Raw genomic sequence first — 19,491 nt, forward strand, 5'->3', positions numbered from 1 at the left:
GAGAACGTCTTAACTCAACAGGGAGAGAGTTCCACAGTCGAATGGCCCGAAAAGTAAATGAGCAATTATAAAATTTGGAAGAGGAAGATGGCACGAATAGGAGCAAATTTTGAGAGGATCTAAGATAATTAACATAAGGGAAACGTTATTTGAGATAGCGGGGAGTTGCAGGATTAAAAAGTATAGAATAAAGAAAAGAAAGTATGTGACTGTGTGTGTGTTTTGGTTAACTAGTTTTGTTCATATAATCAATACAAAATAATTACGCCAATCCCAAAGTTAATGATCAGATTAATTGGCACATAAACAGAACAGCACGTTAACTAGATTCTCATATCGCTTCCTGATCACGACATTAGCGTCGTAATGGAACGCATTGTGCGCTCCGAACCACAATAATTTATATGACATCGTACTATACACGCGGCCATTGTGGCGAGGTTGGAACCATGCCATAATCAGTGCGGATGATCGGCGATATTTGAATTCTTGCTGGGTTCTGCTGTGACTGGACTTGCTGAATAATTGGAGTGTAATCGGCAACACCATGCAGCTTCATAGTGCCATATTTCTTATCAGTATTACGTGTTGGCAAGCTAGAGTTTGTTCACGCTGTCATCAGACATCAGACGCCGTAGACAGTAAAGAGGGGCGCCGTGAGACAATCCTCCTCACCATTCTACCTACCTATTTCGAATAGCCTAGCTATTAGGTTAGGGCCCGGCGATTACATTTTAAACTTGCAAGTGCGCCGCGGACTGTGAAAGATTAACCCGTTTTAAGGGTTAAAACTTGTTTATATTAGGTCATTACCTATGAAATTGGCGTTTTGTTCGGAGAATTTCAACGAAACACGAATTTCCATACAATTAATTTTGCGGATATTTTTTTGATGGCTAATTCAAACCAAACAAAATTTTTCCAGTAATTTTTGACACCTTTAAGGTATGTTTTCAATATCTCCATTTCTTGAAAATTGGTACCATTAGAAAAATATAAGTAATTTTAATACTCGAACCGACAGCACATGAAAAGACCTATTTTCAAGGCTTAATTCTGAACACTTAACAATAAAAAATAACAATTAATTGCTGTCAAGCAGTTTGGCGAAATCATATTGTAGTTTTATTGTAATTGTGTATGTACTTTTGTAAAAAAAAAAAACTAGGATCAGACTTATATCTATGAACAAAAACGCCAATTTCATAGGTAAGGACCTAATATTAGAAATAAAAACATCTTTATTTTCTTTTGACAGTTTCGGGTTGTTTTACAAAGAACCATAGCCAAAATGGAAACTGTCCGTCTGTCCGTGCGTGTGCTAAAACCATTTAGCCAAACCACTGGTTTTTTGAAGAATAATTTATGTATTTCAGACATTTTAATACCTATTTATAGTTCAAAGTTAATTTAAAAACGAATTTGTGATTTTTTTTAAGGAATACCAATAACGAAAAAAGTAGTAATTAGTTTTATCTTACCTCATATTAACATGCTCTATCCAGTAACGTCCGTAATATCAAAAAAACCGGGCAAGTGCGAGTCGGACTCGCGCACGAAGGGTTCCGTACCATAATGCAAAAAAAAAACAAAAAAAAAGCAAAAAAAAACGGTCACCCATCCAAGTACTGACCACTCCCGACGTTGCTTAACTTTGGTCAAAAATCACGTTTGTTGTATGGGAGCCCCATTTAAATCTTTATTTTATTCTGTTTTTAGTATTTGTTGTTATAGCGGCAACAGAAATACATCATCTGTGAAAATTTCAACTGTCTAGCTATCACGGTTCGTGAGATACAGCCTGGTGACAGACGGACGGACGGACGGACGGACGGACGGACGGACGGACGGACGGACGGACGGACAGCGAAGTCTTAGTAATAGGGTCCCGTTTTACCCTTTGGGTACGGAACCCTAAAAAGCACATTAAAACGTTATGAGGTCATCTCAAATCTGTCATAAATTATAATTTAAGTAGTGGTGCTTCGTGAAGGCACCCGTGGGAGCCATACTTGAACACGTTTTAGAATGCGCGGAATGGAATATTTCAGAGACAATCTCCATTCAAATTCAAATTGGTAAGAAACGAATTAACACTTAGAAAATGTGAAAAGGATTTAAGATTATGTAGAGCAATTTTCTTTTGTGTTAAAACGTCATCTTATGTTTTTTAATTATAGTGAAGATAAGTATAAATAGTCGTACCGGTTTAAAAAAAAATGAATACTTATGTCTCCGTAGTCATTAAAAATTGTACATTGGTTTCAGATTTCGCTTTGTGCCATTTTGTGCAACTACATCGTAAACCTTAAGGTATAAGGTATAGTAACTGCAGCTGCATTACCTATTGCTGCGGCGGCGCTGTCACTATCAATTCCCTTTATAAAACAGCGGCTGTAGCATAATCGCAATTTTATCGCCTTGTCACCATGCCTATCACGTTCTAACATAGTAACAGGCGATAAAAATGGAACCATGCTGCCACCGTTTATGACGTTCGCTGTCACATTGCTGAATTAGCAAAAAACACTTAAAACTTTGCATACCATAGGTACTCTCAGTAAATTTAACGAAATATCTACTACAAGTAGACATTTCAATGATTCTCAAAACGTAGACTACGTACAGTCAGCTGCAGACTCCTTCTAATCTCGTCTTGCTCTTATGAATAGAATACCCAAGGACACAGAGTCACGTACTCTGCAGCTTACTGTACCTACTCAAAAGTATTATTACTTCCAGTGTACTTAAATAATACATTCGGTCTTAAAAAAACTTTATGCCATTAGACTTCCTAGTATAGTTTTTATATCTAGATGTTCAGCGTATAAAAAAGTTCAAGTGAAGTAAAAGACTGGTTGTAAAATAACTATAACGTTCAAGAGACAGACACGCGGACACACAGTTGCCATCAGATATATCGGAGCTGCCAAGTTACTCAAACATATATTATCTGAATATATAATTTCGTCGGATATTTGTGAACACCTTGGTCACTCCGGCGCGATACCTTTCATAACTAAATATTAATAGTAATTAACCTTGGCGAAATGATACTCTCTAAAAAAACCGTCAAGTGCGAGTTTCAACTTTCTAGATATCACAGTTCATGAGGCCTGGCGACAGACAGACGGACAGTTAGAGTCTTAGTAATAGGGTCCCGTTTTTACCATTTGGAAACGGAACCCTAAAAATACTGTTCTAAATTTTCCCAGTTTAGAATAATTATATTGTAGCACGATATTCTGTGGCCAAACGTAATTATCTTCTTATTGACTAGTAACCACAGGCCGGTGAAGTGGTGCAAAATTAAAAGAGGCCGTTATGCACGAACCATTATCGCCGGTCGTTTTAATGGTAGATTTTGGGACCGAGTAAATAATAGGCCTGAAAAGTAATGAGATTGCTGATAAAATTATTAATATCATACCGTTTTTACCAAAGTATTTTTACTTTTAAAATCATCAGTATTTTTGTCATGCTTTTTCAATAAAGAGCAATAAATATACGATTCCTCAGCAGCTGTGGCTAAAAACTATTCGCACAACTAATATTTTTTTTCATTTGATTAATATGTATTTTATTTGATTAATGTATTCCTAAAGACATAACATCGAAAATCAAAATGTCTAATGTACGAAGTTTCTAAAGCTGCATGTCCTAATAAACTTAGAATCGAACGATCTCATTTCGAAAATCAATATTTATTCCTTGCCTAATGACAATAATTTGAAAGTCAATATGTCTCTTCAAAAAGATAAGTAACCTTATTAAATTTAACGACACTGAAACATCCATTTGCAAGCAAATTGCCACTGAAGCTTCAAGTGTTAGAAATAATGTTTGCAAATTCAATTACTTACGAGTTCCATTAAATTAGTCTACAGCTCTAAACAATTCTATGCAAACACAGTTGCTGGTTCCGCAAATTAGACACAGCTTCATTTGATTCGAAATTGGTCGGAAAATATTGCCGTCTTGGGGATAACGGGCAACTGAAGCTCGCTGGGCAAGCAGCCAACGGCTGGTTACTGGCCCTTACTTGGATATCTTCCCAAGATTGTTGTCAATTCTAATGATAAGACAATATTTGCCCTTAAATATTTAGGACATAGTAGTCCTTAATGACCGGAGATTAAGACAAATTTCTGATGGGCAGTATGTACTTATGAATACAATTTACTGTGATTCTAAGCTATTGATAGCACATTAAGAGAATAAAATATTAGAGGTATTCAAAACTTGTCAGGTATTGAGTAGAAATACGGAACTGTGAGTGCTGTTACGAAAAAGGCTGTACTCTTTTCTAAGCATTAAACATATTATGAATCGTTAAAGTATATTTGTTCCACCTAAAATGAGAATATAAGCATTAAACATGTCGATCCAACTTCATCAAACATAATAATTCGCTCTTAACATTTTGCGAGTATCAGTCGGAATTCAACTCGACGTTGCACCTACATAAATAATTTAACCGATATTCGACTCCCGCATAATTCTGTCCAATTACAGTTGGCTCCCAGCCAGACAAAACTCAATTGTCTTTTGTTAATTAGATTTAAATGCACATTCAGACGTACATCATTCAACCTCCGTTGGTTTATATAAATGTTCAGAGTGATTTCTGCTCGAAATCCCCTCAAGCGAAGAAAATAAATGAAGTGCTCAGCTCGCGCTATCAGATGGCAGCACTTTGTCTCTTATGACGTGCGATAATAAATGACGAGGTGCTTTGATGCAGAATAATGTCCAATATCACGGTAACTTACTTTGCATAGGAAAGCCTCCAGGCTCAATATCCTTCAGCGAGGATGCCACAATACGATTCCTTATATCCTGATTTATAGATACTTATTGTTATAGTAAATTATTATATGGTCGGGAGTATATTGGCTAATATATTAGAAGTTATTACAGCGTAAAGCTTATACGTCCCTTTGTGCAAATATAGCGGCAGAAAATCTCTGGGTAGAGGATTACGCTCTCGTACAAATTTAGAATTCCGAGTTTACACGCTTACATGAAATTATACGAGTTGAAATTATGAAAGCAGTTTAATTAGTAGAATAGAGGATATTATTTGTGCTTTGTTCCTTTGTAAGAATCCGTTTGCAATGGGTAGTGTACTTTTACTACAACAAACTACATGCTGGCCCAAATATACTTTGACAAAGATTTTAACCGCTGTAATTTTAACAAACATTTTGCGTTTGCGTATCAAAGGCAAATTAGAATAATTTTGAAAATTATACGCTATGTTTTAGTGAAATGGTTGTAATTCTAATTTTTAATGACATTTTGTAAAAGATCCGTAATCAAGAAAACTATACTCAATTTTTTTTGTCAACGTAGATTCAGGCCAGCCTGTGCTAACTGGCAGGTACTCTAGTGAATATAGTTGGTAAATCATAATAACTAAGTTAGTCTAAATTGTTTTCTGAGTCCTTGATCTAGCTGTCTAGACAGTTTACCTAGCTAGTTAGTCTAGTATGTTTAAGAAGGTTAATTATATCATGAATTTGCAATGCTATTTCGTTTCCAATTTTCTTCATTAGGTATATATACTTAACTTAGTTTAAATAACGGTTTTTTTAGCGCGCGATAGTCAGTTTTTTCACAACAATTCGATGCAAAAGTTTCCGATTTACCCAGGACCTATTTATTTTTTCCCGATATAGCCATCGATTAAATACTTACAGTTACATTTTATTTATTTTTTGTCACTTTTTAAGTGGCTCTTCATTCCTTTTCACCTAATCCTCAAACGAATAGATGCCAACTACTTTGATACACTAGGTACGTTATAAATAACCGCAGTACGAAGCAATATTGCAGTGCAACAATCTACTAATCGATCTAAAGTGCAGTCTAATATCCACCGAATAAATAAGTGAATAGCAAGCTAATGGTTGTGTAGGTGCTGTGTATCCTTGAGTAATAGGTTCCCGAGGCAACTTCCAAGAGTGTGAACACGATGTAACATATACAAATAAAACTTGATACCCGCAACTCCAAACTTTAGGCGGTGAACCAGGGACAAGGTGCTAATGTGATGACAATTTTGCACAGGTGTTAATTTGCGTGTGATTTGTGCTATTTGTGATAAGCTGGGGGCTAAAACCGGTCTCCGAACAAGCGAAGGGGACGACACATTCGCCAACTAACAAATTACTTTGGTGATAAATTCATTGATAGCCAATTTCGACTGTACAACGGACATGGGTTAGGGGATCTTAGGGTTCCCCCACATATGTCGACGCGGAATCGGCAAAATCCGATAGAAAAAAGCTTTATGTCTGCGCAATAAGAGCGACAAAGTCGTCGATCGGTTCGGCTCGCATCGGCCGACGCGTCATCGGCTTTTTCGCTCTTATTTCGCGGACATAAAGCTTTTCTCTATCGGCTTTTGCCGGATTCGCGTCGATATATCTGGAGAGACCCTTAATCTATTGGAGGTCAAACAATGCGTAACCTTATGCGCACACAGTCGATTGGATTCTGTAAATATCAAATTAAAATCCTATAAACTGTGCATAGACTAGCTTTTATTCGATACGAACTCAAACCATACTTTGCTTTTACACTTGAATACTCAGCATCTAAATTAACCTATCAGACTAGGTGTATAATTATACTGTGTCAGATTGTATATCATCATTTGTAAAATTATTCGATGATGACAGATTCTTTTGGCACATTTGTATAGTCAATAGTCATAGAATGTAATTTCTGACCTATTTCGTACCTTGCCACAGTGACAATCAATAAGAAAATCGCTAGAGACCTCATACTATTATCACTGTGACAAGGTATACAATGGTTCGGTATTTAAATTATTTGACTGTACCTATGATCCGCTGCTCTTGATGTTGACTGTAAGTTTTAATTTTGTTAATTGGTACATAATATGGACGCAATATGTGACGTTCCACGGGAAAAGGTACCTTATGAGGGTTTCTAGTTTCGGAGATATTAAATGTTTTGTAAAGAGGTGAAAAAATGCTCAATTTTTTTTTATTGTGTGATCTGAAACCTTAATGCGTAACGTTTGTTTACCTGTTTTTATTTTTGTTATAAGTTAGTTATAAGCCTAGTAATGTCGTCTCAGAGTTTAGTAGAAAAGGTACCTTATGGAAAAAAGATTGAAAATTCCCAAAAAAACTAGTCAATACGAGAAAAGAAGTTTGGTAGAGAACTGTATTAGCATTCTGCAAAACTAATTTGATAATTTCAGTTCTGGTTGGGGCGCCTCGCAAATATTATAACCGTACATAGACCGACATCACAAATCCAAGTAGACTGCTATTATACCAAAGTTACTCTCGTCAAGTCTTTCTTAACTAGAATAATCTTCATTTGGTTTGGTCGCATGCAGTAAATCAGCCATTGGTTTGCTGAAAAATGCCAATACCCGACGCATTACCTTATGGAATATCTGAGGTCATTGAACCTCAAATGCCGCTTATCTTCAATAGCAACCGAAATATATTATTGATAAGAAATAGACGATTTATACCATCTTAAACCCAAAATATTATTAGTTTATCCTAACTGTTCCATCATCATCATGCCTCATCATGTAACTTGACCACAAGGTACCTTTTCATTACATACAAATTATTGGTCTTTTTTAAGATTATTATGACGAAGAACTAATTAAATTGGGGGCAGTTTAATGTAAATTAATATTTTCTATTCATAAAAGATAAACTATAATATGATTGATATTTTGTAGTGATGATGTATTATTAGATTTATTTCCATAAGGTACCTTTTCGTAAATGTATGGAGCAAATACTGTTATTGTTATGTAAGTTTAAAGTGGCATAAGGGGTTAAATATAGTATTTAGTTGGGGTTTTAGGATTTATTTCATTTGAATGACAGAATTTCTTTCATATGTGCTCAGAAAAATTGATTGTGTGTCACATTAAAAGTAAAAATATTCAATTTTGTGATTTTATATGAAAAAGTCAGAAAATACATTTTCACCTCTAAATCGGTATTGTTTTTTGCTTAAACTGTCTGTCAGTGTCGTTTTCTAATAGGTAAAATTTAAATCTTGAGAGCTCATTGCAATCAATCGTGAAAATGAAATAAAACTTTATTTTCAAGAGATTGGTTAGTATACACATAAATCAGTCGATATCAAAAGTTTCTATTTGCATTACAGAACAAGTCGCAATATTTTTTTAATCTCAGATATATAAGGCATTATTATTTGTAGTCAACTATGTAACTTACTTCAGGAACATAGTTTTTTAGGCGGCTAAACTTAAAACTTCTCTATCGTAAAGTTGCTCATATCACAACATTATTTTCAAAAAATCATATCTCTGTAACTACGCAACCTAGAAGGTTGATCTTTTGTGTTATCGATAGGTTATTTATTGTAGATTACTGGGGTATGCATAACTCCATACCCGCCATAAGGTACCTTTGACCGTGGGACGTCACATATACGCATGTTAAAATGAGACAGGATAGCTGCATCCTTACGCTATGCAAGCGTTTACTGTTTACATCAAGCTAGCCCGATATTGCCAGCCAACTGAGGCAACTATATAATAGGAGTTGTCATATACAGGGCAAGTAAGTCTCCGTCTTACCGTTATGAATCTCGTAGGAGATGCTAGACAAAATTGCGTCAGTTCATTAAACTTGACATGTGAGGCAAGTTGCACATCATGGTATTTTTTCTAACTAATAGATATTACTGAGTGAAGCTCGATGTGCATCGCAAGACGCAACAGCGAGAATATTTCGGAAATTTTTGATGGCAATGATTTGTTGGCGTATCGAATAAAGCACTGTGCAAATATGACTGTGTTCAGGGGTCTAATCTCTAGATATACCTACGAACTATCCTATTTTACTTTCATGCTGCTAAGTTTATAACTAATCTTCAGAACGGATTCTAGGGGGCATAATCTATTGACAGGTAGTGAGTTCCTATATCAATAAACTCAACTATCGATACATTTTCCGTGTATTTTATTTTGCTCTCCGTTATCGCTCCCAGTTTCATTAAGTGTAACTGTATCAAATGTTTCGTTAATATGAAAAAAATCCTCCTTTTTTATTCGCTCGCTCATCAAATTCTTTTTTTAACCAAGCGAACATATATAATTATGCTTTGTGTAAACTTAATCATCAACCTCGAAATACAAGTAATGTACCTACACTTACAAACGAAGCTAAGGCGATCACTAGTATATCAATAATTTAATTTGATATGGGAACTCCTGTCATTAAATTTTACCGCCTAGAATCCAATGTCTGCTAATGGGATAATCTATGTGCTGTTCGTTTGTTAGTTTATATATTAATATGTTGTACAGTCGAGTGCATTGGCGGTGCATTATAGTTTTGGAGCCCACCGTTCTAACGTAGGTAACCGTGTCGCCGGTCGCCTCAGTGAACGCGCGTCGCAAGCGCGCCCGTCGAGTCTGCGACAGGGTTTGTGGACATAGTAGCAGGCCCTGTAGGTAAAAATATCAATCAAATCCTGGTTTGATTTGATTACATTAGATCAGAACCCAGAATCAAGGGTTACACAGCACTTACACGCCATTTTACCATGACTATGAGAGTATTTTTATATTTATCCCGCGTACTTGTACGAATACAAATTCAATTTGAGTTTTGAACTCTTATAGATATAAAAGAAAGTTCCAAATTCAAAAGCCCAAGAATTGGCCTGCGTTACTAGGTTATAAACGGCTGACGTCAGTGAACTTTTAAAATTGTGTCAGTTTGTTTCACTTTGAATATATTACGTTTTTAACTTGTATTAAGAGGGAAGTAATAGCTACTGACAAGAGGTACTTTTTTCATTATAATTTCCATTTTTTAGTTTTTGTATAGCAAAAATGAAGACCTATAAACCTAGTTTTTTATCGTGTCAATAACATACTAAAAAAACATGGAGAATGGAAAATAGGTATATACCTATTTTTTTTTTGTAATGTAGTGTTGGTTATATAAGGGTGCCTAAAATACACTATAATAACTATGTTCTTCCATACCTGATACTACGATAAATACTCTATTTATATTTTACCACATTCAAAAACCGGAAGTAACTCATACTATCAGACCACAACAAGAATAAATAAAGGAGGCTAAAGGGAGGAAAGGTAAAGATAATTATCTCGTCAAAGTAAGTTTAGTTTGTAATTGTTGTAAGTGTTTGGTGAAAAACCGCAAGTTGTTTGGAGGGGCATTTGAGTAGGCTCATTAACAGCGTGTAAAGGCACTGTCACACTAGAAACAGTCGTAATATAAAAAAAATTAGATTTGTTTAAATGACAGATAAATAAATGTCCGATGTTATTTTTGTAAGAATTTTGCGGCAAAAGAAACTTTCAAAAAGTTAAAAAACTACAATAATTTTAATTTACCATGCCAAGCGCTACCAATACAAAATATGATATTAAGCCGCGCTATGAATGATATTTAACTCTATTTTAATAATTTTGGCATTATTATTAGTTAATGTAAAACGCGTCATAAAAGGTTAACCGAGAAAGTCTTATTAGTCTTATTACGATCCGCAAGTGGCCCTAGTTTCCCCTAATTGGCCACCGCCGCGCCGCGGTGATTATACAGCTGCTTCCAGCAATTCTCTTAACTCCTTAATTATATGCTTTCGGGCTAGCTTATCGGACGGCCTACTCAGCATTTTCATCGTATTATAAATTCGTTTTTACTCTTAAATTGCTTTCCTTAAGCCCTTTCTAACGTTTAACGAGATAGCTTTTTGCATTTGTCAGCAAAGTACTACTTCAAATTGAATTTGACGTCATTAATTTGTAGAACGAGTACTATCATATTTCATATGGTAATGGTATGCGGGATGAAAATGGCAAACTATAAACGTAGCGAACTTTTTTCATACTAGCAGCGCCATCTAGTAAAAGACACACTTACCTGTTTGAAGGGTCGCATCCCTCCATTAATTCGGAGAGAGTCGGCTGCGATGCCGGCTATGCCGTCGCCGGGTTCTCTTAGCTGCCGCAGCGAGGCGCTGGGGTGGTGGTGGGCGTGGTGAGGACAGTGCCCCGCGCATGCGCTAGACTCAGGCTGAGAGCTCTGCCGAATGATTCTGGTACTTGTTGCCGGTATCAATAAGGCTGGCGGATGTATAACCGGACAAGTGCTGACAGCGTGAAGCGTGTTGCAACCACAAGGGTAGTGCAGCCCCGAGCGAACGCTTTCCCGCGACACAGATCGCGCTAGCTGTAGAGCTGACATAGGCGCTGTAGATTGCCTCCGCTCGCAAACGCGACATCTAGCGTATGTGTGTGGCACTAACTGGCAGGCGGTCACTGACCCCCTATGCGAACAGGTTGCTATGGGAGACACCAGTGTCTGCGGACGGTCTGACACTTGGTCCCTACATTGAAGTTCTATGTCTGGCACGCTTCTGGCGGCTCCTTCTTCCATTCTTACGGATGTTCCGGATTCCTCGCTACCCGGACCGCCGGAGAGTTGTGGTCTTAGATGGGTAGTGCAGTCTTGCCGCTGTAGTACGGGTTTGGCGGTTCTGTTCTCTGAGGGGACGATTACGGTAACGGAGGGGCCGGAGACCAATAAGCTGGCCGTCTCATCGCTGCTGCCGTAGCCGGAGTTTGTGATGGCTTCAGTGCTGTCGGTTGTCGGAACCGACATGTTGTCTGTAACAAAAAGTTATTATTAAGCATTATTATTTACCTAAGTATATTGAAAAAAATATAACAGTAGAACTAGAAATAAATAACGGAACTATAGTTGAGTTAAGGTAATTAAACGTTTTATTTTTCATTTTTTAGACTAAGGCTTTTTAATATTTATATATAATTAAAATACAAAAAGACATACAAAAAACAAAACCTAGAGCTAGGGTGCCGCCAGCAGCGGGGCAGGGCCAAAGCTGCCGGGGTGGTAAGAGCCGCAGAGAGAGAGGAACCGCCGTACTATCCGCGCCGTGTCCAAGACTACCATCTTCTGCATCTAACCTTTGATCCAGCCACCTAGCGAGAGTCTCTAAGCTGATGGTCGACACTCTTAACCCCTTACCTACTGCATGTAATAATAATATTTGTTTATATTTGAACTTTAATAGCTGTCAATAGAGTTGAATATCATATCCGCCATATATGGCTCCGTTATGCGGTAAAGGGTTAATGTTTCAAGGTGAGCCTTAAGTGAAAATTATGAAATATACCTAATTGAGTCAGTTTCTATTGAGATTAATTTATGTCTATTACGAGTATAATTATAATAAAGCAGCGAAATTGGGATATACAAATAGAGCGTTCCTACTGAAATAAATAGAAGGCTTCATCTACTAAAAACCATTAACATAAGTAGATACTTAGAAATGTAATATGTCGAGCCTAGACCGCTCGAAACCTATTACCCACCTTCGCAAACAAGTCATGAAAAAACTAATTAAGGAGACCGCCATTTCCTCGCGCAACGTATTTATCGTAGAATTGCGTATTGTACGGTTCAAAACTACGTGTATTTAGTGTTGATTGTTTCAATTTGAATATTTTCATGTCTAAATTATAGTGTCGCGTGAAAAGCGTGTGCAAATGTCTGTTCATTTGTATTGTGTCAGAATTTTTGTAGTTAACTTTTTTTTGTATGAAATACTGAACATTTTGTGTTTAAATTACTTAAATTGTCAGTCAAAGTGGTGGTACTTAAAATTGTCAAAAACATAAATACTAACTAAAAACTTCAATTATAACTCAACATGAAAATTCAAATGGGGTCGTGAATGCTTTCCTGAAGTTAAGAATTTTAAATTTACAACTTTGAGAAAATTTAGATATGCATAATCAAAATCTATGCACTTGATCTTTGGGCATGTTACCTTATCGTATAAAATACTAAACGATACAGAATTTTGCTCAATAATATATGTAGATAAAGCCATAAAATAATTATAGTTCATATGTAAAAGTTATAATATAGTTCGTTTTCCTTTACGATATTCGCGCAAAGCCATGTTAAACCTAAAATCTGGGCATGTTTAGCCCTTGTCAGTATTGTTTCACATAGCGAAGTTTTATTTTCCCTTTTCTTTCTACACCGTGTTTTTTTTGATTTCCGTTAATTTCAAGGGTGCATTCCTGAGCTTAAATCAAGTAACTTTCTCAAAGACACCGATGTTCTAATTAAGTCCATTTCGGAGATAATCCATAATTTATTTTTTTCCTATAAGGCCTCTACAAGCGTGTACACTTGCCTTAGGGCCGGCTTACATATTGATTAGTGTTTAGAATGAGTTCATACATTTGCTACTAAACTTAAGTACAATCTCGGTCGATTGATGTACGAAATGACATTGATATGTCACAGATTTCAATTGTTTGGTTGAGTTAAATGTAATGCCCGTGTTACAACAACGCTATATGCTACATTGAATTACTTTTTAAACAAAAAAAAAAAAACAAAAAAGAAAACAAAAAAAAATTTTTTTTTTGAAAATTAACTATGCCATTTAGTTCTTATAAACGTACTTAACTATACCCCGAAGTTAACGGAATTCAATAAAAACACGGTGTAGAAACAGTAAAATATTTTCTGTTTTCCCCACAGGGACTAAAGTCGCGGGTTACCTTAGCTTTTCTTGACCCAAAAGGATGAGGATAGATGGATGAGGATACGACAAACGAACTGTGAGGATGTAGGAAATATATTGCGTACCTGCGAGATTAGGATGAAAAAGGAAAACTATGAGTTATCACGCCTACGCCAACTTTTGATCCTTGAAAAGCTGCGACAGTATGAGTTGTGAAAACGTAATTATTAAAAAAAACCGGACAAGCGCGAGTCAGACTCGCCCACCGAGGGTGTTTTAGTATTTGTTGTTATATCGGCAACAGAAATACATCATCTGTGAAAATCTATCATCTATCACGGTTCATGAGATACAGCCTGATGACAGACAGACAGACAGTCAGTGGAGTCTTAGTAATAAGGTCCCGTTTTTACCCTTTGGGTACGGAACTCTAAAAAAACCCTATTATAAATTCCACAGTCGAACCATTAATTATTATCTTTGTGAACATTAGCTGTGGTATTTAAATTATTTAGGCATAATCTAATAAAAACATTTGTTTTGTAACACGTGTTCCTTTTGTGTGACTGTAGAATGTAGAAGTTCCAGAACCACTACCACCAGTTTTGACATTGACAGATACGCTCGCGTTTAAGTAACTTACTGTATATGCATCTCGCTCGTACTCGCATATTGTGGTTAAAGAAATTTATTTTCTCAAAAAGAAATTTAACATTTCACTTAAATAGAGAAAATACAAGATAAATATTTTAAAAAAATATTAGTGCAAGCGAGATGTATAAAAAGTAATTTACGTAGACGCGAGCGTATCTGTCAATGTCAAAAAAGTGGTGGTAGCCGTACAGGACCACATGAATTACATAATAAATTATGTAGTTAATGTAGTCCTGGTTTTTATTGTATTAGGTATTTTTTGTTGTTTTATTAACAAAAACGCTGTACAAAATGACGACTAGAATTGCATACCAACAAATCATGACCGTAAATGTCAATACCAGGATAAGCTCAACAAAATCAGGATTATATTTCATAAAGAAAGATTATCTTTCGGGGTACTAACCGGCAAAATTGCACGCTTAGTTTGTTTAGGATCCGGAATATCATTGACGTCTCGTATACGCGTTTTCCAGGAAAATATTTTTACGTGTCGGCTGGTAAATATGTCATATTGTAAGTGATCACAATTTTTTATAGAGAACATTCTTTACGATGACATGAAATCATAGACTTAATCCAAAATCAACGCACTTACACGTAACTACCCGAATCCGAAACTCTGATTCAATTTAACCACACAGTGAGGACAAAAATAAACTTATTAGGCGAATTTTATCGTAAAGGCACACATATATTAAAACTATCCCTATTTTATTATCCAATTTAAATAACTCGCCAGAAAACTGCCATGCCCACAAAGTTCCGACAAAATATTTCCTGCAAAATTTTTAGACGTCGTTGTGCATTGTTGGTTAAATGCGTCTATATTCCGTTGACGTAAAACTCAATTTCCAGGAGTAAGTACTTAAATCTAGAAATCTCTCCGTAACACCACTCTGGAGGCAAAACCGCTTTGAATATAATTTCATTCGTGGATTTCTTTCGTGTAGTATAATTTAAAGTTACAACTAGTCCGTTGTTGACTCCCATTTTATGCATGCATGTTGTGGGACTCGACTTTCATTTCGGCTCACAAAAGTCAAATTTTGAACCAATATTTTAATTTTATTAAGAGGGAAGTGAGGGAGGGACGTGATCGTCCATACAAAAAGAGAAAATGTTTTTCCACTTCTAAATATTTTCCATTCTCCATCATTTTTTAGTATGTTATCCTATGAAAACCTATCACCGCAACCCAGAATATATTATGCTGAAGCGATCGACATTAAAATCAAATTTAAATTTATTTATAGATAGTTTATGTTATTATTTTTAAGCTTATTTAATGTTTTATGTTTAATTAATTGTGTTAAATCAAAGTGATAGGTATGTTAAGAGTTAGTAAGTGGAAAACTTTTTCTACCGAAATAGAAATTACCTTATTAGTACCGTTAGTACCTTATGTCAGTAGCTATACTTCCCTTTTAAAGTTACTGAGAGTTCGTGAATAACATTTTAATCTACAAACACGGGCAGGGAATACATTCACTTTTCTTAAATTATAATCTTATTTTATACATTTATTTTGCAAACGTTAAACATGGTTCGTACGACTTACCAATAACACATTGCTAAATTTATAGGTACCAATTTTTTCACCACAAAGCTTGGTGCCATTATTACTAATCCTTTAATATAATATCTGTAGGATGCGTGGACTGGAACGTAATGAGTGAACAAGTGAGTCATAGAACGAACTGTTGAATGAACGATGTGCGAATGAGAGAGTATGATGCCGAGTGTCAGTGTGTGAAAGGGATGGCAAAACGCCGTGGTCAGATTTTGAATTGGCCTGATGACAGTAACAAAGAATCATGGAAATAATGGTTTCAAAGAAACATATATGTTAATACGATTGTAAAAAATGGCCCAATCTCAGTATAAACATTAGGATTATTAATATATTCAATAAAATAAAACTGCAAAATTCTCAAATCGGCCATTTTGACTGAAACGCGAATCAAAAGCGAGCTAAGAATTGACGTCATCAATCCATGACATATTTCTTAGTTAGAGCAACATAGACAACCTCATTGACTACATAATCCATTACGTCCTCACGAAAGAGTTTGGAGGTTCAAAAAAATATTATTTCGCCACTAAACATTTATTACGTCCAAAAAATATTATTACACGATATATGTAAATATTTATTTGTTATTATATAAATAAAATGCTAAATAACACGATATTTCACCAAAAACTTTGTTAATTATTTGGCTGAATGGAAACTATCATTGCCATGTTGGCTATCGTAACTAAAAAACATTAAAAATTAAAAAGTAAAACCGGCGCTCGGTGATTTTCACTCAAAATTTACATGTATCTAAATAATTCATCTTAAATTGCAACCGTGTGGGAGTATTTTGTGAACATTTTTTGTAATGTATTTATCATCCCTAATCGTAATATATGGTGCTGAATTAACAATATCATTCGGATTCAAGGGAAATTCGTAACTGTATGTAAACAATGTCTACCACCCTACCACTAACTAATTTATGACGTCACAAATGGCGTGCGAGGCGTTTTCGCGCGAGGTTTAAACTAGCTATAATAAAATGCAATTATTTATGTTAAATCTTATGAGTATAGCTGAAATATTGTGTTTTTCGGAACCAATACAAGTGTACCGACAATATTAAAAGGGATTCCAAAATTTGTCATAAGGCCAATTGTAACCGGACATTCGGGGAGACTGATTTCGGACGCATAATGTGACGGTGAAATTTCTGTGTTTGTATTCGCCCGACCCACATATATATCAAAAGAATGCTAAGATAAAATCCTTTTTAATTTTCAGTTTAACTTCAAATTAATTGTTTTTGCCCAAGCGATTATTTAACGCAAGCCTTCTCCCTTAAAATAAAATATTCATCTCACAACTCTAGTGTCTGGCGGCTCGATTCGGGAAATGAATTAGAGATTCACTAGATATGAAATAGTAAAGAATAGATGTGTGACGTTCCACGGCAAAAGGTACCTTATGGTGGCTGGCGCCGCGATACGGGAAACGAATTAGAGATTCACTTGATATGAAACAGTAAAGATATGTGACGTTCCGTGGTAAAAGGTACCTTATGGCGGCTGGCGCTTACGTCTTATAGCGCCGCAATAATATTGGAGCGGCGTTAATAATAGCGTAAGCGCCAACCGCCATGAGGTACCTTTACCCGTGGGACGTCACATATCTTTACTATATCGTATGTAGTTAATCTCTAATTCATTTCCCGAATCGCGCCGTGGGAATACAGAATTGTACTTGCAGCAAGGATTTAACTCTTTAGAGATAATAAAATATTTATCCATTTGAAACATTACATTTTTAACTAGCAGCGCAAATTTAGATACCGACGAGTTTAATGTTTCATTCAAGGCATTTATTTGGTTGGTCAGTAATTTGTTAATTTGGTAATAAAATCGTATTTTAACTATAATTAGTTACTTTATCTTAAGGCGGTAAGTAAAGTTAAAGTAGAGCGATTATTTTCTGATAAAAAGTAGCTTAGTTTTAATCCAAAAAACTAGTTTACAAATATATTTTATTGATTCTCCAAAGGATAGATATTTAATACTTCATTGCGTATTAGAAATTTAATAAATGAAAATTTATTTCTTACTTAACAAAATACAAATCACCTCACACCTACAGCAAAGCTTTCAATCAGTCCATAACTGACCATAATAACTCTCTTACTGGCCAAAGTTATACCGACCGCCTCAGATAAAGGATTACTCATGCTAGATCGGTCCGGGGCCGGGCCGGAGCTTCCGGTGCTTCGTTTTCTATTGAAAGCACCACGTGATCACCGATCAGCCGTCATAGAAAATGTCATGTCGGGCCCGGTCTACCGTGAGTGGCAGCCCTAAGCGTGAGTTATCCTTAAATCGTAGACCAATATTCATAGGTTTTATTTTCATTATAAGATAAAGGGACGGCTTTCAACTAATTAATATTGAAAATCTGAATTCTTGTGGGATCGCTTAATTATTTCCCAGCTCAATCAAAATTGTCTTTTCAACCGCGTTGAAGCTTTTCAAGTAACAGCAAACCGAGTATTAAAGGCGGTTTTTATGCTCTTGGTTACAACGCCAAATAATTAAATAGAGCACCATTATAGCCCAATTGTAAGGACCTTAGTCCCTCTTAAGACCCACTCTTTGTTTAATATACACTTAGCGACATTGAAATATAAGGATCACAATTTAATTTGCACTGCTTGTTGTGGCATTTAAGTTACGAGGTGGTTTGAGTGAGTTCCTCACATTTAATTAAGCTTGGTCTCATAAAGTACACTACATTCCTCAACACATTTGATTTCAGGTCGAACCATTTTACTTATCAAACCGCCCTAGTAAGGTCAAAGTTGTAAAGCCTATCATGAATATCGGTCAAGAAGCACTACAGATGTCCGAATTGCGCCAAAGCGCTCTTCATTATATTGCTTAAAAAGTGCTTTTGTGCTCAACTTCGTTGCTTTAATATTTTTTTCGCTGTTATTTCTTATCGGTCTCGTAGGTATTAATATCAAAAACTAAAACGCGTTTGCCATTTACTAGATTCAAAAGGAGTTCTATTTTAATTTTTTTTTATAATAATATTAAGTGTATAATGAAACGAGTAATTATACGAGTAATAGGTAAATAATAATAAATAAAATTCCCTAAATACATTGCAAAAAAACCTCGACCTCTATATTTTATCTTTGTCTCTGTGCAGAGACCACTTAAATACCTAAATATTCGAAACAAAATTGTCCCGTGTAAAGCAAAGACACTATTGAAAACGATTTCGATCGACTTAATAAATCAAATATTAAAAACAAAAAAAATATAATGAAACAGGGCACGAAACTCTCTAATTATGTATTCAAAATACGAGTACGTACGCAAAGCTCATAAAGCCTTCGCCGCGTGACATTCACATCGGTTAAGTAAGAGCCGTAACACGTACTTTACGTACGTAATACATACGTAACACGGGTGTAAAAGCGAACGTGAGCAAAGTAGTGCGCAGTCCTTGAGACCACCTTGAGCTGTTAAACAAAGTGTAACTTTTCACGTCGTGCTCTCAGCAGTTCCTAATGCACTAGCTAGATTACTCACGTATAAAGGAACCTGCAGTAGGTCAAGATACACAACTGAAAATCTCTTTTAGAGCTCTTTCATTTATCTACACGGTGGCTAAAAAATAACTGCATTCCCGTTGCCAGGGAGTTGTTGGGATTATAATGAGCAACTTTTACTATGGGACCA

At 35.8% G+C, this 19,491-nt stretch overlaps 1 protein-coding gene across 1 annotated transcript in view; it reads right to left on the reverse strand.

The window, feature by feature from the left end:
• LOC134798961 (small conductance calcium-activated potassium channel protein-like) overlaps positions 1 to 19,491 on the reverse strand; it is a 67,739-nt gene that overhangs the window by 26,486 nt on the left and 21,762 nt on the right. Inside the window, exons 2-3 of the mRNA XM_063771387.1 lie at positions 10,935 to 11,680; positions 9,383 to 9,484 (exon numbers count right to left, since the gene is read on the reverse strand). Of these exons, the coding sequence (XP_063627457.1) occupies positions 9,383 to 9,484; positions 10,935 to 11,675 (843 nt within the window). The 5' untranslated portion in view covers positions 11,676 to 11,680. The remainder of the gene's footprint in view (positions 1 to 9,382; positions 9,485 to 10,934; positions 11,681 to 19,491) is intronic.

Source organism: Cydia splendana, chromosome 17 (assembly GCF_910591565.1).
Source record: "Cydia splendana chromosome 17, ilCydSple1.2, whole genome shotgun sequence".
Classification (NCBI taxonomy): domain Eukaryota; kingdom Metazoa; phylum Arthropoda; class Insecta; order Lepidoptera; family Tortricidae; genus Cydia; species Cydia splendana.